The 25,438-nt window shown below is 37.0% G+C and overlaps 1 protein-coding gene across 1 annotated transcript in view; it reads right to left on the minus strand.

Moving 5' to 3' along the window:
* The window catches only part of PRIM2 (DNA primase subunit 2), an 89,016-nt gene that overhangs the window by 48,601 nt on the left and 14,977 nt on the right, over positions 1-25,438 (minus strand). Inside the window, exons 5-6 of the mRNA XM_014892784.2 lie at positions 17,613-17,708; positions 16,630-16,767 (exon numbers count right to left, since the gene is read on the minus strand). Coding sequence (XP_014748270.1) covers positions 16,630-16,767; positions 17,613-17,708 — 234 coding nt within the window. The remainder of the gene's footprint in view (positions 1-16,629; positions 16,768-17,612; positions 17,709-25,438) is intronic.

The following is a 25,438-nucleotide window of genomic DNA, read 5'->3' on the forward strand; positions in this document are numbered from 1 at the left end:
AACTGGATAGTAAGACATGCCAACCTTGCACCATGCAAACAAGCATCAAAGAGACCAAAAGAGACAAGAGAGATCAAAAACAACATGCAAGGAAAGCCACAGAATTTGATCAAGGGTTCTGGGTAGAAAGAGGTGATAGAACATAAGTTATACAAGCTAAACAGTCAAGTCTACATGAAACAAAATTTAAAATAAAAACCAAGACAGTCTCCATAAAACATCATTGCTTAACTCAAATATTACATTTCAAATCCTAAAAATATCTCAAGTTCTTTTTGAACCAAAACATATCTTTAAAATAGCATGCTTAGTTTTTGCATATCACCAAATACTCAGAAACAAGATTTTGTCAATTCCCAATATTAGCTGATATAATAAAGACCAAATAAATCCTTACCTTCTTTGAGAAAGTACTTAGGACTGGTAGGTAACTTGAAAAGATAAAATAAGCCAACAAAAACAGAAACCATTCTCACCATTCACCTTATTCATTAATGAGGCAAATCTTGTTTCAGGAATGATATATCCAGAACTTCAATATTCAATCACTAAGTGAATATGTCTTCTCCATAATGACTGTTTGACCACAGCAGTGACATGTATCTTCTACTTTAATTAACAGTGTATTAAATTCACTGACTACACTGATAGGTCTGTTTTATTTTCCTATGTTTACATATTATTTTGATTCAAGTTTTAAAATAATAAAACACAAGAATAAAAATATTGTATTTGTGTATATGTATACATATATATAAAAACTTCGTTAGTTAGTCAAGCATTAAATGCACTATAAGATAAATCAACAAATAGCAATTAACTTTTTTGTAAGAAAAATGTAATTTATTAGGACTGGCTTGAGAAACTTAGAGTACCTGTTTTAACTCATACAATGTAGTTCTAAGATTGGATTAGAATCACTTCGTATACCAAAAATCTTTTACTTCGTTTTGCAGATAAATAAAATCTTCTAAAAAGAAAAGTAAGTAAATATACCTGACACTGCCCTTCCTCACTACAGACCTGCAGTTTCATGGGTCCATGGTCAGCAAGAGGCATGAAGAAATCTTTACAAGTGCTCAAAGAATCTTCAGCTACATGTGTTTTGTTACACTGATGCCTGTTTCTAAACACTAGCAGAGCCTACTAATTTAATGCTGCATAACCAGATCATAAGAGTTGATTAAACTGTATTTGTAATTTAACACAGTACACAAGTGTATACAACACTGCTATTCTGACTGAAACTTCACAAACAAGGCTTAAAATTGCAAGTCCAGGAAAACACAGAAAAGAATTTTTATCACAAAGGTATGACTAACAGGGTTAGGATTTATAAAGTCAGATCTCTACTACTCAGGAAGTACTATGCCTCTTATTACTTTTACTCTTTTGAGAAAGACTGCTGCAAACTGCAGGAGGAAATGTTGTTACAGGAGGAAAACAGCAAAACTGAGCTATATAGGAATTGTTGCTTACAGACAAATTATGTCAGAAAATGTGTCAAATATTTTTCAAAGCTATTTTATTGCTTTATCTTGCTGCAAGAGCAGACAACTGCAGAAGCATTCCAAATGGATATATTTTTTTACTCAAGCCTCTATTTTTTCATTGGTTTACCAGCTAGAACAGAGACAATAACAGGGTTCCAGCTTGTTCCTGATGTGTGAGACAACCTAAATTTATGTTGTAATTTAAATCAGGTAGAAGTGAGCTGAAGTAGAAGCAAATCTGAACTGTGTTTGCACTGTATTTCAGTTCACATGCAGAAAAGCTATAATATGTAGATTGATTTTCAGAATGTACTTGACTCCACATGTGCTAAACATACACAGCTTTCACTAGAGATACCACCACAAGTCCCAAGGATAAATCATCATATTAGCATGGTACTCTGTTGCTACTTTGATCTGCTTCTCAGTCATAGCTTGGCATAACAAAGATATGCTCTGAAAGGTAACAGAACCACATGTCACTAGTTCTGTTATCTCTGCAGTAAGCTGCACAGTTACCACCTCACATAACTAGGTGTTATTTTTTAAGACTGTGGCTGTACAAAGAGTAAGTAACATGGTTTGTTTATTTACTTTTATTGCAGCCTATAGTAGAATTGTGGTTTGGTTTTTTTAAGTTTGCTGAAGAATTGGATTTGTTGCCAGGCAGGGAACACACAACATAACATAAGCTAGATCTGACAATGAAGAGAGTTCAACTAGAACATAAGTCTGGGAAAAATAAGATTGTAAGATGCTACATCCTCTGATTGAAAAGTTTTAGACACAACCTTGAGATATTAGCTAAAACCTGGAATATATCTTTATAACAAGGAATCTGACACACAATTTCATAGCAGTGCTGACAAGAATAAAAATCTGTGACTGAACCCCTGTGCCATTGTGGCTCCAGAATACTAGGAATAGGTTTTGCTCTTCTTACAATATCGAATGCAGGACAATGCTCTAAATATCCAGCTGGTAAAATACTATCTACAGAGATCCAATACACAATATTTGCAGGAAAAGATCAAACACAGAGATCTTAAACTAGAATACTGGTCATATTAAGGTTAGGTGTGATGAATATAACCACATCGAGGCAAAACACAAAGCTCTAAACACAGGATGACTTTTACAGCCAGCTGTCCACTGATGATACATCTGCAGTAATTCAGGTTATAGAGGACTTGATGGAAAATGCTCAAGCAATGACCTCAGAAAGCTGAAAAGACAGGCAAACAGAAGCAGTTTTCGAAACCAACGAGTAGCCAGTTAATAAGCAACAGTTTTCTGGTTTCTTGGTAAATCCAGGTAGCATTATTTTCCAGGATCAATATTAGTTGGTAAAAATCATTCGGAGAGAAAGAACCATTCATCTTTTAAAGATGACAAAAAGCTTTTAACACAGATTATTAAAAAAGGAACATCCATTTAGTAAGAATACAGACATCAGGAAGAAAACGAACCAAAACACTAGGGAAAGAAAATAAGATCAAAGAATTGACCACAGAAGTCAATGGTAAGCAGTCTCAACAATAATTAACAAGAAAAATATAATTGCTCATTTACGGTCAGATACTTTGCTTAACGGATTCTAAATCTTACGGAATGAAGTCTAATGACTGAGAGATTAACCTGCATACTCCTAACATCATGGACAAAACAAAATATTACCTAAGGCACTAAAAACTTTGAATGCACCAGATGCAGAAGACTGATCCGCAGATCCCGAATACTCAGAGCCTTCATCCAGGAACGCGTCCCGGCGCGCCCGTCCGGCGCTCCCGCAGCGCCCTCCGCCGGCCGCGCCCGGGACGTGCAGCCACAGCCTCGGCCCGCAGGGAAAGGCTCGGGCAGGCTCAGCCTACCCAGACCCGGCTCAAGGAAGGCTCAGCCTACCCAGACTCAGCTCAAGAAAGGCTCCCAGGCTTCACCGCATCACCGTGTGCTGCCCACAGCCAAACCTGCCACCGTGGTTTATACAGAGTCAGCTCACAAAACATGGAACTGGGAAAGCTACTCCAAACTCCAGGCTGGGTGGGTAAAATCTCCCACTGGACATTTTACTGGGCCACAAGATATAACTTGTGGAACTGCAGCAGCCTGCAGAGAGAATTCATACAAAGAATTTGATTTTTACTATTTTCCCTGAGCCTGCTTTCCCAAAAGTTTCCTTAAATTCCAGCTCAACACAGAAAACAGTAAATTCACAGAGCTCACTTTGATGAGCTGAACAAAGACTTCAGGAGGCAAAAAAAACTAACTTCAAAACTACCCAAAAGTATTTTGAAATTCCCATACTTTTCCCTTTAGATTTCTGCAAATACAGGAAACCTTTGAGTCCAATTATGCAGTCACTGAAATATAAATGCTATAGTGTTTCCATGGAATATTAAAAGTGCATTGTTTAATTATGTTTGCTAAGTGACAGGACATAGTAAACAAAAAAGGTAGTATTACATACTGACTTTCCAAATTTCCAAAAGTAAACAGAAATTAGATCTTAAGTATTTTAGCTTCTAAGAGTAATGCCACAAATTAGGGACGAATCCAAATCTGAGAGCAAACCTTCACACTTGCTCACCTTTACTGATAAATTTCCAGACATTTACACCTTATAAAGATTACTTATGGAAGCAAAGAACTACCAAGTAGTCCAAAAGCATTCAGTAGGAGATCTACCAAGAAATGTCCTCTCATGCAGGTCTGTGACACCTGACAGGACATACCTGAGGACAGTGAGAGCTGAAGTTATGAACCCACTCTCCACCACTGCTGGAAGGCTTTGCTGATGACTTAAAGGCAAGTTCTCCATCCATCTTCTGATGGAGCAATAAGGATTAGTGGGGAACAACAGGCCAGCAGTCTCACTTTAGACCCTGGGAAAGTCACAGAGCTTAGTATTCTTGAAATGCACTTATAATTTATTTGTTTTTAATCAACATAGCTGCCTTCTGTCATAAAAATAAGCATATCTGTGAGTAGGGAATAGCAGATGTCATTTGCCTTGGCTTTGACAGGACTTTTGATACTGGATCCTTGTATTTAAGCTGCAACTTTATAGTCCAGGTTAAATCACATGGCTGAAAAGATGTTTGAAGGTTGGAGTGATGCTACCCAGCTCACTGTAAAATGCAAGCAGCTAAGGATTCCATTTACAGCAAACCTGAGTAAGCCAAGCCTGGACTCTGCTACACTGCATGTGTTGCCTGAGCTTGTGTTGTGCCACCCATATTCCCTGGCTGCAGGAGAGATTTAGGTGACTAATTGTAATTGAAATTCACCAAGCACAACTGAGTAGTCCTGCACCTATGACAGAACAGTACAGGATGATTACCAACTCACTGGAGAACAGCTCTTTTGGAAAAAGAGTTGAAAATCTGGTAAGCAGTAGGTTCAATTTCAGCAGTCAAGACTGGCAGAAAACACAAAGGGTAGAATTTTACAAAACTTGCTCCAGTTCATCAACATCTTTCTTGTGCTGTGAGCCCCCCAAAATAGACATAATATTCTAGATGTCGTCTATTAAGTGTAAAGGGGAAATTAATTCTCTGTACCTACCTACTACACTTTTATCAATACAGCCCAAGGTACTGTTGACCTTCTCTGCTGCCAGGGTGCTTTGCTGGCATACACTGAGCCTACTTGTTTGCTTAGATGTGAACTACACTCAATCCAAACTGCAACACTTGTACTAAAAGCTTAAGCAACAGCATCAAATAATCCCATTGTGGTTGCTTTTGCTATGCTATTTAAGTGGCTGAAGGAAAACCTATCAGTGGCCAGGGAAAATCTTGGTGACTGTGACTTAGATATCAGTAGTGCTACCCAACATTCAGAAAAAAAATGTAAGGAAAAAACTTGAAGAACTAATCCTGACCTCAAAGTAATCACTTGTCAAATGAGATTATGTTACCATTTGCTATACAAAGTATTACGTTTCTCTGGTGAACCACGTCTTGAAATTTTCTTTTTTAAAACCAACAACACACACAAAACCAAAAGCTGCTGCTTTCCCTGAGAGATTCTCTGTGGCTTCTATACACTGTCACAAAGGCAAAGGACTTTATGAAAGAAAATAAAATGGATTTATTTTTTTCAAGTATCTCATATCCTTCTCCTGCTCATGATAGCATTCATGCCTGGGGAAAGGTTGCCCACATGAAAGAAGTGCTGACAATGACCCTCACACAGCTTCTGCACAGCTTTGCCGGCAGTGCTGGCAGAGCACCCTGCACGGAGCAGGACAGGAGCTTTCATTCTCCACTACTCCACATCTACTTCTTAATCCCTCAGCAGCAGAGCACAGGTTTATGCACATGCCCTGTATGATGTATTCTCCCTCCAACTGAATTCAAGTATCACACATCCATGCCTGAAAAAATCCAACTCTCTTAAGAGCTGAGTGCTAGGCTCTGGACTTTATTTCATAAGAATTACTCATTGTCATGGAACCATTATAAATTCTCGAAGTCACAGATCTAAACACAGTGCTTGTTTGAAAAACATGCAGCTTGGAAGAGTTTTTTATTATTGCCTCTCTAATTATTATCATTTCAATCATTTCTGCTCTTATTGCAGACTCTAACAGCATTATCCTGTGACATAAGAAAAATATATGTGTCTTAATAGTTTTCCACTAGAAATGGCACTGATAATGAAAACCAGGGATTATTCCCCAGCCAAAATTTGGCAAAACATCATCAGATGATCCACTACACTCCCCTCTTCATTCCTCCCGAAGTAACTAAAGATTAAAAGTCAAACTTGATTTGCTATTTAAAAAATAGCAATATGTTATACTAAAATTGGCTAGTTGTACTATGAGTGATAAAAGCACTGAGAGGGAAGAAAGAAAAGGTAACTACAGGCATCAAGATGCCTGCTCTCCAAAGTCTTTTGTTTCTTAGACATCAGAGAACATACCAAATTTAAAAGCAGATTCACCCCAAGATTTTCATTTGTTCAGTAGCAACAATCTAGAGAAAGAATTTCAGTAAAGTTCAGAATCATATTTCAAAAGAGATAGTGTAATTTGCCTTTGAAACCATTCCTGGTTTAGGAACAATACCAAACAGCAAAACCTCTCTCCGTTCTGAAGAGTTGACGAAGAGATGACAGATTCAGCAGAGTCCCTTCCGTGGGTTGCAGCCCGGCTCACTCAGGCTGTTCTCAGTCCCTCCAGCGCTGGGAAATGCCACAGCCCAGGCCAGGCTTGGTGGGACACAGGTGTGAGCTCCCGGTGCTCTTCTGGGTTTTCAGTACAGAGCAGGCTCAAATAGTTCCAGGAAAAAAAAAATCCAGGGAGCTTCTCTGCCTCAGCTAGCCAGAAAAACTAACCAAGAGCAAAGGAGAGCTCTCTCCTGCTGTCCAGTGCAGACAACACAGTCTGTGAGCAGGAATGTGGGGGAGCCAGTGCAGTCTCTGATAAACTCTGCACTTCTTCTTCCTCCTCTTCACTTCTGGCACCAGTCTTAAAGTTGCAGAATTCAATATTCAACACCAACAGAACAGACGATTTGGGGATATAGGCATCACACAGTCACCCCAAGACAAACCACACTTACTAAAATATCTAACAGCAAAATGTATTGTGTATGACAGATAGGAGACTAATTTTAAATTTAAATATATCCTAAATTAGTTCAATGCTCTTATTTTTTTCATTTACAGCCTCCTATTAAACTTATTTACTTGCTCATGCAATATGAGCTGTCATAAATTTTTATTGAAAAACGGGTATTTGCTTTCTATCAACAAGGGATGTCACATGCCTAGGATTCTACAATAGTGCCTGGGAGACTCAACTCTTCCAAAAGTTACTTTAAAAGCCTGTCATCTGGAGTAAGAAGTGATTAATAGTCTTATTCATTCACATTGACAACTTGGTGGCATTCTACTCACTTTGAAAAAAAGTAATCCTACATTTCTACCATCCTCAAAAAAGATTCTCCTGATTCACACTTCAGTTTTAAAGAAAGAGGGTGACAGGACGGTGTATTTTTCCACATTTTTAGATTTTATTTTTACTGTCCATAAATCAGAAGGATGAAGTAAAAAGAAACATAAATAATGTTTGGAATTAAGAAATCCAGTAAGAGAACAACCTTCACCTCATATTGCCATTGTAACTACAAAAATAACAGGGAAAACTCAGGGGGTTTTTGTGTTACTTAAGCTCTAAGCAGTGCATCCAAATTTAATCCATTTTTTCATGTGTACAAATATAACAAAGGCTGCAGTCATTAATAAACCATGTCATTTTGCTTAACTTGTGACAGATGTTAATAAAAAGACCTTTGCTTTCTGATATTTGTTCAAGAATACACATTATTTAAATTAAACATCAATCCTTACAAACAGAAATACTAGTATTTACATGAAAAGGATTTTGTTTACATAAATACAGAAAAAATTATAGCTAAAAAGATCTTTTACAAGCTACATGTAAATTGAAACAGTATCTTCACTGGTCTGTTTTTCCCTGATACTTCACCTCATTTTCTGCCTTTCTACAACTCAGATACTGTACAGCTAATTCAGTGTCCCTGCAAAAATCTACACAGCACATGCAAGATTTTACAAAATTTCACATGGAACTGGAGACTTCCAAATGCATCATCACCTTCCAAAATCCATTTTTACAACAAAATATCTATATTATAGTACTTTACTGCCTCCTCCCTCACACAGATAAGAAATCATCAGACCAATGAGATGATACAAAACATTTCTGTATGTTGACACTACCAAACATACATTACTCACTTAGGGTCTCTGGAATAATCCAACAAGAAATCCAACCAAAAGAAACCCCAAATCAAGCAACCATCCATAACCAGCTGAGCATAAGACACTGATTACTCTGCTATAAAATATCCCTGCAGTCAAAGCATTCAGGGATACCTGCCTCAGGAGAGTACTGCTGTAAGTCAATAGCCACTAGAAGGAAAGTGATGATCCAGCAGGAGCCTGGCACCACAGCACAGGCAACACAGAGGCACCTGATGCTTTCCTGGAGACAAGTCATTATCCAAGCAAGGACCAGTTTCTTTTCAAGCCAGAGGTGCAAAATGAAGCCATGGCTGGGAATGGAGGAGGGCAGGGCTCATCAACAAGCCCACTGCTACTACAGCCAAGTTTAACTACTCTAGCTCTTATCTGCTGCCTAATTAAATCATGTTTCTAACGTTTCAGGAAGACAGCACTCCAAGAATTCTAGTGATAGCCTGTACAGACTGTCCATAAGACACCAAGGTGTGATTTTATTGTAAAAACTCTACTCAAATATACTGCCTCTGAAACATACCCTGCTTTCCTACTACTAGGAAAAAGTTATTCTGACAAATAATCTTCATTCACAAGAACTACAAAAGAAGTCACTTCCTCTATAGCATAGGTATGCAAATCAATTAATTGAAGAAGTAATACATTAACAGAAGAAATATCCTTTGGGAAACTGCAGTAAAATGGAAGGTCATACAATGAGGCCACCTAGAAATTAGCTGCAGCAACACTGACAGTGACAAGCATTTCTAAAAATATTCACTTCATCTATATTTAAAAGCATGTAAATAAATATTCAGTAAGTTAAAAAAGCATACTGCTACTTTTTTCTTAGAAGAGTTCCAAACACTTGAGTTGTATAATCAGTAAAATTAGTGGGGCTTTTTAAAATTAGTTTTACAGCAGAATTTATTTTAAACACATCTTGGCAAAGACATTGCTGAGATAAAAACTGTGCATACTTTACTCTGACACAGCTTAAAGGAGTGCTCCAACTTCTAAAAAGATTCTGTATGTTAATCTGCCAAGACCTGATATGACTACCAGGTGTTCCATTTATTTCATGTCTGATTTTGATCTACTGACAGTCATTTCCCATTTTTCCTTCTGACTGAAAAAAGGCTTTAAGATTTAGCCCTTCTCCAAGGTCAGCCAATCTTTACCATTAGCAAGAATGGCAACGAACATGTTAATGTTACATGTGCAATGTACATTCCTTGGCTTAGGACATCATAACACTTTGCTAAGGAGAGCAGCCATTCTCCATATTTTATTGCAAAACGGGTGAAAAAAATATCATGCAATTGGAGAGGTAGTCATCAAAATTTTTAGTGATTCAACCCATTTCTTATTGCCTGCTCCATAAACTTGCTAAGCCAGAGTACAGCAGATGAAATTAACTCCAGATAGATACTGCTACAGCTATCACTGCATACAGTCAAATTTCATTTAGCCTCCTAACATTATTTATAATTATTTTATGCTAGCAATCTATGTGGTCTCTAGAAGGAACACATGCACTTCAATTAGTGAGGAGATAAAACACTGAAGGATGTATTTTAGAAAACAGACAGCAGTGGGACAGTTACCAAAAAAAAAAAAAAAGCCACAAAGGAAGTCTAGTAACAAGTCCACATACAAGCTTCAATCTTCTCTTGACACATACACACTCTCTAAATAATTTCCCTGAATATCCCTTCTCCCACTCAAAATATCACCATTTTATTCAGTTGACCTGTGCCTTAGACAATGACCTTGTAATATGCAGAAATGAAGACTAGCTGCTTCTCTGTAAAATTCTCAGTGCAAACTTTACCTGAGAGATTCAGAGGACAAAGTCACTGTAATCATGTTTTACCTTACACTGCCTAAGTTATTACCTTTCTAACCTTGTATGTGCACATTATAAAAATCATCCATTTATGTTACAGTGAATTACTTTAAGTTAACACTGGGAACACAACACCTGAAATGAATTTCAAGTGACAAGACCATCATCAATCATACTTTCTCAACATTAATGCCACCACATAAAGCCTTCTGCTCCACTGCTTAAAAATGTAGGTGTTTTAGGAGGAAAATGTTTCACAGATGGTGCTATGTATACTCATACTTTTCTGAATTAGGAGGTTATTTATACCTATAGCATAAGTCAACCAAAACAGCAAATTTATTTGACTAAAATTTCATTTTAAAAGACATATCATTGCAAATATTAGTAATACAACTTACTTGATTCCTATTTCTAACTATTCGAGAGATTACATGCCAAATCAGGAAAGGAATTAAGAAAAAATACACAGAATTAGAAAACACCAGTGAGGTCTTCCTTTTGCAGCAAGTCCTCAAAACCCAACAATTTTATTTGTAGACATTTTTTCAGATTACACAAGATAATAATTCAAAGTAAAAAAGTGCTGGTATTAAATTAGGAAGAAAAACACTATCAAGACTGTAAGTATTAATATTGGAATTAATTTCTTCTGGCATCAATTAGTGCTACTTCTAGGTTAAAAATTTAATTTGTGAACAGCAAGATCTTATATGATGTTCTGACAAAAAGTTTGCACAAAAGCAACTTTTTTGCAGTAATTCAGAGAGCAGCTAAGTTATTATTTCAATTGCTAGGCAAAAAAAGGGGCAGTGTTTAAAAACAAGAACAATAAATCTATGGCTCAGTTATGCTAGCATAGATAATTACAAGTCTTTGTAAAATAAACTCTTCAACACACCATAAAAACACTCACACAGCAGGAATATTTACACATTCTCAAGCATCAGCTTATGGCTTTAAAATATATTGTTCAAAAAACACTAAAACTTTAGGACAAAGCATTTTCTGAATGTAATGGTCATTAAGGTAAAATGACAAAGATTCAATCTATTTGATTCAAATACTACTGGGAGGCATCCCAGTCAGAGTCAGGTTTTTCAGTATCTAGGATCCACACATCTTTAATTTATCAGGCAGCTGTTTCAGACAAAGAGCTCAGGAAACACAGAAGCTAACATGGCTGTGTGAGCTGGAACCAGACTGCTGAGCCTCCTTTCCTCCAGTACCCAACCTCAGAAGAATTACAAGCCTCATGACAAAATAACAGAAGAGCCACAGCTAACTCACCCCAACCTAAGGGCCAAATTCCCACACAGATGCTGATAAAGACAGGGAGATTGATAAACAATTATCATGCAAGCAAGGCAGACTCAATGGAGAGAAATAAATGTAATTTACTGTCAATTAGACTAAGGTAATGAGGAGCAGAGACAAACAAGACAACACCTTTGTTTCCCTCTCTCATCAGCTGCACTGTGCTCCTCCACCTGAGATTCCCACATCTCCCACCCAGGGCAGCAGGGGTGGACACCAGGGACAGCTGTGATGGGTCCAGGACAGCTCCTCTCCACAGCTCCTGCCTGCTCACAATTCCCCCTGCTCTGGCATGGCTTTCTCCCGTGGAATGCAACCCTTCAGGAAAACAAAAATACTTAAGCATAGGTTCTCCACAGGCTGCGGTTGCTTCAGGAACTCTCCATCTGCTTCAGTGTGGGCTCCCCCTTCCATCCTGTAGCCATGTGTCAAGCTGCTTCTTCCATCCTCTCCCCCTTTGTCCCACTTCAGATTTCTCTGGAGCAACCTTCTTTTGTGCAGTACTGAGCTCTGATATGGGTCTGTGGGTCTGAGCCATGACACTAAGCTGAATCTTCTGATTCTTTTTTTTTTTTAATCAAAATTTAAAACTACTTTCCTCAAATATGAGATGCATAATTTTGTATGTTAGTGTAAACATAATGAAACCCTCATGAATAAAACATTAAGGAAACTTCTATGAATTTAAATTGTGTTACATTATAAAACAATTGTTGAGCAAACACTACAGCTCACATGTTACAGAAAATGTTTAAGCTTTCTGCAGTTTAATCATCATTAATGGCAGAAGGAAATTATTTACTATCAAACGGGTCAGAGAATACATAAAGAAGGCCTTTGCAGTATTGATTATGCACATAAAATTAACATCTTCAGTTGTACTTGGAACTGCCAAGAAGGCTTGACTAATATCAACTCCTCTTATTATAAAGCCTCAAAAAACAGACACAGTTGGGATGGCAAACTTGTTTTTAAATGATGAAAGAGAACATCTGAATGCTTCATGGGCTTGACTAGTAAGTGATTAAAGCATAACTGACTGAACTGAATTTCTGCCAGTATCAACATAAAACTTTTTAAAAAAGTCTAGTGCTATGAATTATTTACTGTTCTTTCAAAGCTCAGTGTCAACACATCAATTCACTCTCATTCTATTCCTCCCTTACAACCTCAACTAGAATCACTCTAACATGCAGGATGGTGGCATACATCTGCAATGTAGTGAGCAATGTAACAAGGCTAAGCAACCACCCAAATTATTCAATGCTTTGGAGACCTAGGAAGTGCATCTTTAGCACAAGCATGTTCCCATAAGGTATACAATTTCAGAGCACCTTGGAAAAGACAGGGCAGGCCTTCTCCATAACATGGCTCCTGTGTAGGCATAACTCCTTCCAAAAACCTGTGCATGTGACTACTTTGAGTAGCACCAAATAAGCTTCATGAAGCAAAACACAGATCAAGTACAAATAATAATACTGCACGAATAACCCATACTGGAAAACAATGATGTTTTAACATTGAAAAATTGTGCCAACAATGAGAGCTGTAAGAAACTACATGCTTGAAAAACCATCTCTCCAATATCTATAACCAGGGTATTTTGTTTGTTAGAAGTATACAGCAGACTGTTAAAAGCAGAAGTATTGCCCAAAGTCACAGGATCAATCACATTCCAAAAGACTTGTGTGATGATCAAGTCTAATCTACGATCAAACCCCACCTCATCTAATAGACCATGGCACCAAGTGCCGTGTCCAGTCTTTCCTTCAACACCTCCAGGGACAGCAGCTCCAAAACCTCTCTGGGTAGCCCACTCCAACATCTAACCACCCCTTCAGTGAAGAAATTCCTCCTGCTATCCAACCTGAACCTCCATAGTGCAGCTTGAGGCTGTCTTCTTCTCCTGTCACAAACTGCCTGGAAGGGGAGACCAACCTCTTCCTTTCAGGCAGTTGTAGAGAACAATAAGCTTTCCCCTGAGCATCTGTTTCTTCAAGTTAAAACAGTCCCAGCTCTCTCAGCCACTGACTTGCAGCACAGGACTTGTGTTCCAGACCCTTCCCCAGCTCCATTGCCCTTCCCTGGACTCGCTCCAGCCCCTCAGTGTCTTTCTCACAGTGAGGGCCCAGAACTGGACACAGCACTCGAGCTGTGGCCTCAGCAGTGCTGAGTACAGGGGGACAATCCCTGCCCTGCTCCTGCTGGCCACACTATTGCTGACACAGGCCAGGATGTCACTGGCCTTCTTGGCCCCCTGGGCACTGCTAGCTCATGTTCAGCTGAATGTAAACCAGGACCCCCAGGTTTTCTGCTGGGCAGCTTTCCAGGCATTCTTACCCCAGCCTGTGACACTGTCTGGGAGTGTTGTAAGCCAAGTGTAGGATCCAACATTTTGCTGTGTTGAACCTTGTACAGCCCATCTATCCAGTCTGCCCAGATCCAGATCTGCTGAGCTTTCCTACATTCCAGCAGATCACACTCCAACTCAGCTTGATGGTACTTGAATTTACTAAGAGTACACTCGATTCCCTCATCTAGATCATCAGTAAAACAGGACTGGGCCCAATACTGAGCCCCGAGGATCACCCCTAATGACCAGACACCAATTGGATGTGGCTCCATTCAGCACCACAGCTGGGACCCGGCCATCCAGACAATTTTTAACCCAGTGAAATCAAAATGTCTAACAAAAGATACAATTTTTTAACCTAATTTTACAAACCCCTTCTTTAGAAATAGCATTTAAGTCTAATTCAGATTATCATACCATTATAGTCTTTAATTCTCTAATTCTAATACAAAGATTGTCCACTAGAAAGTGCTGAGGACGAAGTATGAACACCCAGATGCTGCAAAACCACTAAAACATACTCCCAAAAGAACACACAAGTAACACTTACCAAAGTGGTGATGTTATCTGATATATTCATTAACAGACAAAATAACAAAACAGGTGATGATGTTCAAGGCTTTATTACATCTTAATTAAGTCTAGCCAAGATGCACAACTTCTGTGCAAAAGTCATGAAGACCTCTGTATCACCAGAGTGCCTGGAATGAAACACATTTCTCCTGGCTGATTTCTCCTTTGCAGCACACACAAAAAAGCATCCATGTCCTACAAAAGCACAGCTAAACCAGCTGTACTTGCAGAACCTGGGCCTAGATCAAATAGTATTTCAACAACTACTTTTCACAAACAATACTTGAATTATGCTATTGTGTCATAACTTCTGCCTCTTCAGTCCAGATACAGCTGACGAAAATGGTTAAGATTATCCTCTGGATTTATATACACACAATCCTTTTTTTAAAAGTGTATTCTTACAATTTCACTGAAATAAAATTGATGTTTATAATTTTGTTCCAGTGAAAACTACACTAAGTATCCAGCTGCCAGCTACCACACTTCAGTTAAGCCTCTGGTGTTAACAGTTAACATTAGACTGACCTCTGTAACACATGCTGGAACTTTGGCCTTCATTTCCAAAGACTCAATAATAATATCTCTTGCATCTCTCAGCAGTGCTGGCTAAAATTAGCTGAAACAGTTTACTAAACACAGTTTCTCAAACTAAATTAGTAATCAAACACCCCCCCCGCCCCCAAGAACAATTAGGAGCTTTGGAATAGGACAAAAATCACTAATCTTTTATTCCTTACCTAGAAAACATGGTAAACTTTAATAAACAAAGCTTATATATTAATATACTAATGTGAACCTGAAGCACCACAATAACTTCAAATACAGCAATTATGTAGAAGATAGTTTTCCTAGGTCATGAGTGTTCAAATTTCTAAACCATGACTAGAAAGTGCAACATAAAGAAGTACTTCTTTCCTATAAAGCAGCTATTGGCTTTAAGAAGGCAATCTGAGTGAAATGAACAATATGTAAAACAGTGTGTGTGTTCTCAGATTTCTGCTCAAACTAAGTCAGGGCCTACTCATTGCAGTTCTTACTGTTTTTCAGAGCTCTCAGCTATTCACACAAGATGTAAATTTCAGAGTTCATAAAGCTTCTCAAAAGTATTTTGAATAGATGCAGATAACCTGCATATTTCGCCACATTTCTGTAGAATACATTCTTTCTTTTTAAATCCCACACAAGTGTTATCAGCTTTCAGCAAAAACATTATGCATCAACTCAAATACAGACATCTCTAGTTGCAGTTCTGTTAAAGAGTTCTAATGAAAATGTTCACATAAGACTATCACAATTTTCACTGTACATTAAATAATTCCACAGACTCCAGTTATATTCAAAATTGATAAGATTGCAGTATGTTAATTTTCTAATTTGATAAAGGAATGCATTTTTGCTTCCCACTGTTTGTTTACTAAATGTTTGTGGTCAACCTTGGCATTAATGTAACATAAGAATAAAAGGCTTTGAAAACATTTTTGAAAAGCAATCCAATGCTGCATTTTTCTAGGACTAAAATTTTGTGCATTAGATATGACAACCTACTTTCAAACCCTGCAAAGAGTCTCATATTGTAAAACTAGCAATTCCTGAGCTTCATCAAATTACTAACAGAAGGACATTCATACACAGTGTTTACCACAGATGTCCTAACTAGATATGATAACTCAAATGTTCATACAACAAAAACTTCATCTTTGCCTGACATATTCTGGCTTATCCTTATTTGAGTTCACAGAATATTCAGTGTTAAAAGGGACCCAAAAGGACCACCAAGCCCAACACTTAAGTGGGTGACCTGTACGGAAACTAACTCATGACCTTGGCATTATTAGCACCATGTTCTAACCAAGTGAGCTAATCTCAGATCTTACCAACAGAACATAGGGTAAAACCCCATAACTATTTTACTTGTTCCAACAAAAAACTATTGCAAAACGTTGGGGGAAAAGAGATGGATATGAGTAGAAAAAACAGTTGTGTGCATAGGGGTAACATGTTGAATGAAAGGGCATGTTACTACCTCTGTGAGAAACAATTTCTAAAATCCTCTAGCACAAATTTCTTTAGAATGCACATTATATGCTAAATACCATTTGGAATTAACTCAGCCTGCAATGAATGCTTTTTAGTGCTGCCAGTACTTGTAGTAAGGTTTCTGGTATTCTCCAGATGGAAGGATATAAATTTAAGACCCAAAAGGCTACTGTCCAAGAGTGTTACCAAACAATACAACAAAAGTTGTCAAAATCAGACTTTATCTGACTTACCGCCAGTGCTTTAGACAACTTTGTTCTATAATTATTCAAAACAATCACATGAATCTCCTTAAATGGCACATAGGCAAAGCCATCTTTAATAAATACTTTTCTGGCTCTAAATAAATCCACAGCATCTGCAAGTCCAACCTGAGTAAGAAAAAAAAAAAAACACATTGTGGAATAGCGAAATGACACAGTAACAATATTTACAGCCCTAAGATTCAAGATGGAACAGTAAAGCTTTAAGTCATTTTCTGTCTTTAAACACTGTCTGCAGACAAAACTCAAAGACTGTGAAATTAAATGTTGACTTTGAAGTAGCTTATTTTGCCTAGTTGCATGACTTTCTATAAGCAAGCAATATTTTCTCACCAAAATAATGAATAGCTATTCCTTAGTTTGTGTCTACAAGTATTGATCCAATTATGTAGCTTTGCATCACTTACTGAATTTGATATTTGAAAATGGATTTCTATTTCAAATATCTGGAAATATTTGATTCATATAAGCTACACACAAAAGGTTTTGCAAACAGATCTGGAACCCAACCAACTTTACTCCAAAGAATCAGTGGGCTACAGTGCAATTTTTTTCCTCTCCCCTTGCTCCTGCAAAGCAAATTTCTGACTAATACAATTAGACCAAATCTAATTTCAGCAATAGATGTTTGAGAATGTCTCCATTCTAAACAATCTAACAGTAAGGTAAATTAATTCATTTGCCTAGGAAACATTAAAACTCAAGATCATTTTTGGTGGCAAAAGTAAAGGGATGGCAGAAGAAGACAGAAGATATTATTAGTAGTTCAAAGCTTCCTTCATTTTCCCAGTCCCTCCCTCCACCCTGGTACTTGCACATGAAGTAGAGGAACTCTCATTAGTCTTAGATAATTGGATTTACTGTGACTATTAGGTAAACTTAAAATTAGTAACTTTGCATCTAACTGAGAGAGAATGAATGCAGATCTGTGGGACTCAGCAATTTTTACTTACCTTATAGAACATTTGTTCTTTTACTTTAGTCAGACTGAAGCCAGGGGTTGACGTACTCAGCTCATTAGCCAATTCATTTTTCAGGTCTTCACCAATCTAAAATTAAGAAATTGTTTCAAAACTGCTGAAATACTTTAGGATATTTTTACTTTATTAGCACGAGTTAAAATATTACTTAACCTGTAATATTATCAGTTTAGTTGAAAAGAGAAAAAGAGCAACATGTTCAGTAATTGATAACTAATAATTAATTAAGCAGAAAACAGCAAAACACTAGTGGTCAACAGTGTTAAACAACCTTCCCTCTCAAGTAGAAGGGCAGATTTTAATCTACAATAATTTTAAGCATTAACAAGAACTGTACAACACACTTTTTAAAAGTCAACTTCTCAAAAATAAAATTTGTGACAATCTTTGCTTGTCTCTAGATATGCCTTAAAACAATGCAAGATGAATAAATCGCAGTTAGTAAGGACTTAAACAACTTCATCAGATTGTAACAAAAAGAACAGTGTCAACTAATTTTTAAATACAGATTTAACAAAATGATATCTAATCTTGTATTCAGGAATTTAACTTTCCTTTTTCTAAGGAGTGAGAACAATGGTATCTTTATTGTCCTCTAAGTGTTAGTGCTTTTGCAGTTCTTGAAACAAGTACGTAAAGCAGCAATGCTCTAATTTAACAACTTCAAGTATTTTAAAATCACAATGTTACATTTCCTAATAAAAAAACTTAAATAGTGCATATACATAAATACACGTCATAGAATATGCTGAGTTGGAAGGGACCCATTAGGATCATGAAGTTCAACTCCTGACCCTGCACAGGACACCCCAAGAGTCACCCCATGTTCCCAAGAGCACTGTCCAAACACTTCTGAAACTCTGTCAGGCTGGTGCTGTGATCACTGCACAGCAACCCTGTGGGGGAAGAACCTTTTCTAATATCTAACCTACACCTCCTGTTACAGCTTCAGGCCATTCCCTCAGGTCCTGTCACTGTCCCCACAGAGCAGAGATCGGGGTCTGTCCCTCCTCTTCCCCTCACAAGAAGCTGTAACTGCACTGAGTCTCCCCTCAGTCTCCTCCAGGCTGAACAGACCCAGTGCCCTCAGCTGCTCCTCATGCAGCTTCACCTCCAGACCTTTCATCATCCTCATGGCCTCCTTTGGACACTTTCTAATAACTTTATATCTTTCTTACACCCAAATCTGCACACATTTGCATAACATGCTTTTGATTAAGTATAATGGGAGTAGTCCCTGACTGAAAGGAATTAAAATGTTAAGGCAGGCAGAATATCTTCTCAAAACACAGATGGACAGAAGTTTCACCAAAGCACAATATGCTGTGTGACACTGCTCTCCATAAACTGGATGTGTGCTCCAATACCTGCAGTGAGCTGATACAAGGCTGCAGTCAAGCTAGTTTTTAGAGACTAGTCGGGAACCAAGCTCAGGCCATCACATACAAGAGATGTGTGGACTCCAAATGCAAGATAAAGTCACCCAATGTCTTTCCTCTCTACGGGAAGGGATGTGCTTAAATGGGCATTTAAACAAAACCTTTTCCTTCTAAATTGAAAAACTCAAGAAAACGAAACAGCACACTTCTCTTGGAAGTCATAGGAAGGACCATTTATTTTCAAACTTGGAGGAGTAGCTTAGTGAAAAACAGTGATTTGATACATGCATATGAAATAGCCAGGACAGCAATGTCGAGAAGGCTTATGGTTACCCTGTCTGCATCTTGATGTAACTCTCCAAGGAAAATCAGCCTTAAAAAATAATAAAGATGCCAGCAAGGCAGAAGAATGCAGCTTTGAAGACAGAGGAAATACACAACAGCATTATATTTCTGCATGTAAAAACGTAAAGCTAAGCAGCCTGTAAAGAAAGCATTCTTCTTTAACAAAGTAGCTGTATCAAAACAATTAAATGTATTTCTGTAAATGCAACTTCCCATAAAATACTCTCATTAACAATCTTACTCTTGTTAGGCTTCGAAAAATTCCTGTTTTTCAAACATGACACTGAAACTACAAACGAATTTCACACAGAGGTACCAAAACTAAATTATTCTTTCCAGATGATCTATTTCTTATCCAAGAAAGTATAAATCTAAGTCACTGCATCAGCCTGCAAGCCTGCCTTTCACGTACTGGAGTTTAAGTTTTCATCTTAATTCCAACATAGTGGCTTCCATTTTCAAATGTAACAGTTTTATGCAGTGTTAGTAGAATTTCCTTAGGAGAGCCTGGCCACCATGTAACCCTCACTGACCATATCAAAGCAGTAGCACACATTGTATAGCAATGGTGGTTACAATTCCTTTATTTCTTCTAGGATGTCTTGCTAAAAATAACTCCATCAAACCCAGCCAAGGAGAGAGTGGAGTTTTCCAGAGAGCTATTAAAGGAGTTCAGAAACTGTTTTACAGACATGCCAGCAATATTGGGGGAAGAACAAGAAAAAGGAAAGGCAAGGTTTCCTTCTTTATTTGTTCTTCCAAAACAAATTAGCTCATTTTCATCAACAAAGCCTTTTTTTTCACTATTAGGCTTTATTTCAAACTTCAAGTTCTCTACATCCTTCTTTATTAGTAATTTGACCATATCAATTTTGTACAGATGTAGTGACAGTCATTTTAGATTTTCTTGCATGTCACTAGCAAAAATTTTAACATTGTTGGGGTGAAAGTGATCCTGGTGAACCCTCACAAAAAACAGGTTAATGGGCCAAGGCTAAAGATTTAGATAAGACTGTGGACAGTGAGACCAAAAACACAGTTTTATAAGAAACTGTAATTTTTAAACAAACACAAATATTATTGCAAAGCACAATTCATTATATAAATAAATAATATTCATAAAGATGTAAAATAATTTGCTTCTTACACGCTCAAGTATTTTATAGGTTAGGCAAACATTCAGCAGTCCCACAAACATTTTGCTCCTTGCCTTTTCACCAAATTCATATTGCCTTCATGTTTTCAGCTAATAGAGAGTATGAGAAAGAAGAAACAAGTCCCTAACTAAAGCCAGGAAATTACTCCAGAATGCATTCAAAAATAAAACCGGCTTCCCTAAAGACTGGAACATGGAAAAATAATCTTCCATTGGCATTAATGATTTCACTATTTTCATGTCCAATTGACTGAAGGTGCAATGCAAAGAAATACACTACTCATAGTCTAAAGCCAAACTCAAGCTTTCAGTTTGGATGCAGCAATGCAGGCATGTCCTGAGCATCATGAAACATGTACCCCAGTTTTTCTTGGTTCACAGCAGCTACAAAGCCATCTTTTTTACTGATGTTTTTAGGGCTTTTAATTATTTAAATAAGAGTACTACAGTTTGTATATTTAATAATTTCATCCTAAAATAGCACCTGCAAAAACACATTCCAGTAATCATTAAAAAATTAGATACAATTAAATACAGCTTTTAGGATTCTAACCAAGATTGGAAAGATAAACAGGCTGCTTAAATTCTGACAGAACTCAGTGATCTTCACCAGATAAAACACTGTACTGCTCAAAATATTTAAAAAAAAACAGACAGAATTCTTCTGAGGGTCTCACCTGGTGATCATCTGACCTTCCATATGAAACTGATTAAACTCACCTCACAGAAAACAATTCACTAGTTTTGCTTTGTTCATTTGTAGCCAGTTTAGTAAGCTGCTTATCACTATGTCAGACTTTGCTTTCCACAAGCAAAGAACACCAAGAAAAGGATCTTCCCTTTTCAGTGACATGGGTCAGGTAGTATAGCTTGAAACAATTCAACAATTCATTGAAAATTCCTGAGATTTAGGAAAAATAAAGATAGAAAAAGAGAGGAAGGGAAAGAAGCAAGTACTCAGGACAAGTTGCATTATTTCTAGTTTTCTTGCTTTCGTCATGCAGTTTGTTCATTGACTTTAAACACAGAACTGTCCTGGAAACACAAAGACACATAAATTTAGATTAAAATATGAATAATTTAATATGCAGGGCTTGGTTAAATAAACACAGACAGTGAGGTAGTCCAAAAACTTCAAAACAAATCTGATATCCCTACTCTGTTTTAATGAAGAGATAAAGATGCATGCACACATTATACTACTATGTATGTGCAACTACTTAGTTTTACTGTTTCTAAGTCTCCCAGTAAGAACAAGAACTCCATGCACAGTCCTTTCCTTTTCCAAGACTCAGCTTCAGATATTTATGTGCACATGGCACTGGTGCCCTTAGAAAGTGAACTTCCTAAAATTTGCTTTTAGTCACAGAGCACCTAGCACTCAAGTGGCACAACACCCTTCCCAAAAACAAGTGGTGTGTCAATCTATACTTCGCTAAATTGCAACTCTAGGTATGAAGCAGAAAAAAAAATAATTTCCTAATCAATCTTCCCCATTGCCACACATCACACTACAAATTAAGCCAGCACTTGAATATCCAAGTATTAACCTAGATACCATTAAATTTGAGAATATAAATTTAAAGTGTAATCAGCCAGTTAATGAATACTAGCTTGATTAGCAAAGGACACCAGCTCTCTCCTAGCATTCCCAGCTCTCCCACCAATTAAAAGTATGACAAGCCTTAAAGAAAATATTCCAGAGGCTCGTTAATCTGTCATTCACAAACCTGATGATTATCAATTTCATTTTGGCCAAGCACAAATTCATTAAGAAGAAAATTTTATCTTCCAAAGTATTACAGCTACATATTTTAGCTCTAGTTCAGCTTGCTGGCATACCTAAAAAATATAAAGGGCAGCACTTGGAATTATTATCTATTCTTATCCATCAATTGAAACATTGTTTGGGCATTTTTTAGAGTCAAGAGTGGGCACAGAAAGAGTACTTTATGATCTGCCTCACTATACAGCTAATTGATGGTTACCATAATCACAGAGAAAGTCAGTGATACAGGTTCAGTCTTCTACATTTCTGACAAACATTTCCCTATATCCATTTAAAGGAAAGCTGAAGAAAACAATTACTACAGAATTACCTAGAAACACTACCACATACATTTTAGAGTCACACATGACTGAAGAGCTAACAGAGGACCTTTCTAATAAATACATCAAACAGTTTTCTTTTATTTACAACAAATCAGGCTAGTAACATCACATGCAATTCTAAAGAAACTTGTTAACAAATATTTCTCTAGATTCAATCATTGGATTAGCCAGGAAGAGTGTTTCAAAGTTGGCAGACCATCTTCTGAAGCTTATGTCAAAACAGCAGCTAGTAAATTCTACTTGCAGAGTAATTACATCTTGCAGAAACCATCCTATCAGCTTTTATGCTGCTGTATTAAGGAACAATATAAACATCTCCAGAGCTATTGCATTCACTGCTATGTAAAAAATAAATTATTTTTTCAAACATTATTAATTTCAACCACTAAAAAAGAACTTAACACATTGATTATTGAAAAAAAAATTCTTCTTATACCACATATGGGTATCATTTTTAAAAATACACTATTGATTTCCCAATTTTCTCTTTTCTCATTCCTGAAAAGAAAGTCTAAAATATTTAAAGAAAAAAGAAGATACTCGATAACACCTTTCTGCTTGTCTATACTAAATTTCTCCCAAGAATCCAAAATTACCAACTGCTAATAACTGAAAATCTCTAAGGGTGAGATTAGTATTTGCTAGTTTTTCACCTTTTCCAAGCCTTTATATATATATGGCAGTCACGTATGACCTGGTCAGATACTGAGTGCCAGAGCACATTATCACACAAGTAGTGTGGGTCCCCTTTCCATTCTTCCTGCCTTAAACTGAAGAGTCTGGTGTACAATATCCTATATTCCACTAAATTTTTGGCACAGCTGCTATTTCAATTTTACTTTAGAAATCCAGAGTTAGAACAGAACATCTGTCTCAGGACTCAGACTGTATTTCAAATGTTGTCTAGCTGCTTTCAGCTACATTAAGAAGAAGGATATTTTTATTCATCGTATCTTTACTGCAGGCTTTTCCACAACTTTTATTTCAAAGCACATAACTTTTTCAAAGCAGTTAGAGAATGTACTTCTACATGTATATAGTACATATATAGAACATACATAGTACCTAGAAGAGAAGGATTCAGCCTTACAGTGGACTGTAAAGCTCCTGTTTAACTCAAATGATGAAGTGCACAAAGCCATTTAGTAAGAATCATAGTGACCCAGTGCTCTAAAGGGGCATAAGTAACTGTACATTTTGTGGTGTTTGACTTCCCTTCCACAAGTCAATTTTATGCAATAAGAAAGACCTAAGGGTCATTTAGAGTTCTGCAGATAATTAGCACCTGCTTCTAATCAAACTGAGATGATTGCCAAATTAAAACTTTTAATTAGCATTTTGCATCATTTACAAACTGTTGTTCATTATGTTTATGAAGGTGAACAAGGACATCCCCAGTAGCTATATATTCTTTAATCACATCTATTACTCGATTCTACAACTTCATAGAATATCACCAACACCATATGTGCAAATAAATAATGCAACTAGAATTACTGCAGCAAAATGCACCAGTTTACTCCATAACTAATAACAAAGTAAGGCTTACAGCTCAAGGATGCATTAGAGAAGAGTAAATAAAGAGCCCCCCATAAATCCTGACAGTGCACGAATAAATAAAAAGAAAAATTTAAAAATCAAGCTTTATTTTTAAATTCTGTGAGAGAATACTACTACTCATTTTAAGCTCAAATATTTTAATCAAACCTTATCCCATCTACCCATTCCCAAAAATGTTAGCTCACTAGAATACTCAGGCAGCTTGGCAATCAACCCAGTTACTTTTAGATGAGAATAACTCACGACATTTTTTAGAGCACTAATAGTACATGTTTCACTGTCTTACTTAACAAACTCCAGTAATTAAAAACCACCCTACTCCTAAACTTTTCCACATACAATTTTGTTTCTGTTATGACTCTAAGCATGGAGTTAAATGACAGAATACATATTCTTGTCAGTAAGGCACATTTCCCACCTAGGCATGCATCACTTATGACCTTTGCTGTCCACTTAGAGATAAGCATCACTGGTTTTCAAGCAAAGGGGCAAATACAAGATTTAAGTAGTGGAAAAATAAGATATAATTCAGAACCATTTCCTTAGCAAATGCAAGTCATAGCCTACTTGCATAGTTATTGCCTTAGCTTGGCCTAAGTTTCCACAAAGTAATATGAACTCCAATTTCTACTTTTCCCCATCCTGTTTGAGAAAGGAAGAAATATTATTCGAGGCCTCTGAAATGAAAAGCCATAAACCCTATCAAAAGAATATTCTGGATTAAACACTTGTTCCAAAATGAGTAATTGCAGTCACAGCCCTTTAGTGGCTAGACATGATATTGAGTATTCTTTCAAATGTATCTGTCCTTAATAGGAACACAAATTAGTCCCCATTCTCATTAATCCACATCTGACTTTAGGATCTCCTGTACCAAATAAAGGCAGCCATAAAGCATTTTTTCAAGAAGCTGAACTACGAATATTTATACAACATCAATGTTTTTGAAGAAAGCATAATAGTGATATCAGAAAGTCTCTCATAGGACCACTCTGATCATGAAAATGGAAATTAAAGAAGTTTAATTTCTACTGCTTAAAGCAGCTAAAAAAGCACTTCAACTGCATCAAAGAGCTGCTGTGAAAAAAAATCCATCGCTAATGCATTTTGCTCTTTCCATTTTATTTTGCAATTTTTATTTCTTCCTCTTAAATGCCTGCAGATGCACTAAAGACCTTTAGCTCCCCCAACTGACTATTCCCACCTGCCATTCCTTCCCTACTACTATGATCCAAAGCATTTATTAA

Source organism: Sturnus vulgaris, chromosome 3 (genome assembly GCF_052056855.1).
Source record: "Sturnus vulgaris isolate bStuVul1 chromosome 3, bStuVul1.hap1, whole genome shotgun sequence".
Taxonomy (NCBI): domain Eukaryota; kingdom Metazoa; phylum Chordata; class Aves; order Passeriformes; family Sturnidae; genus Sturnus; species Sturnus vulgaris.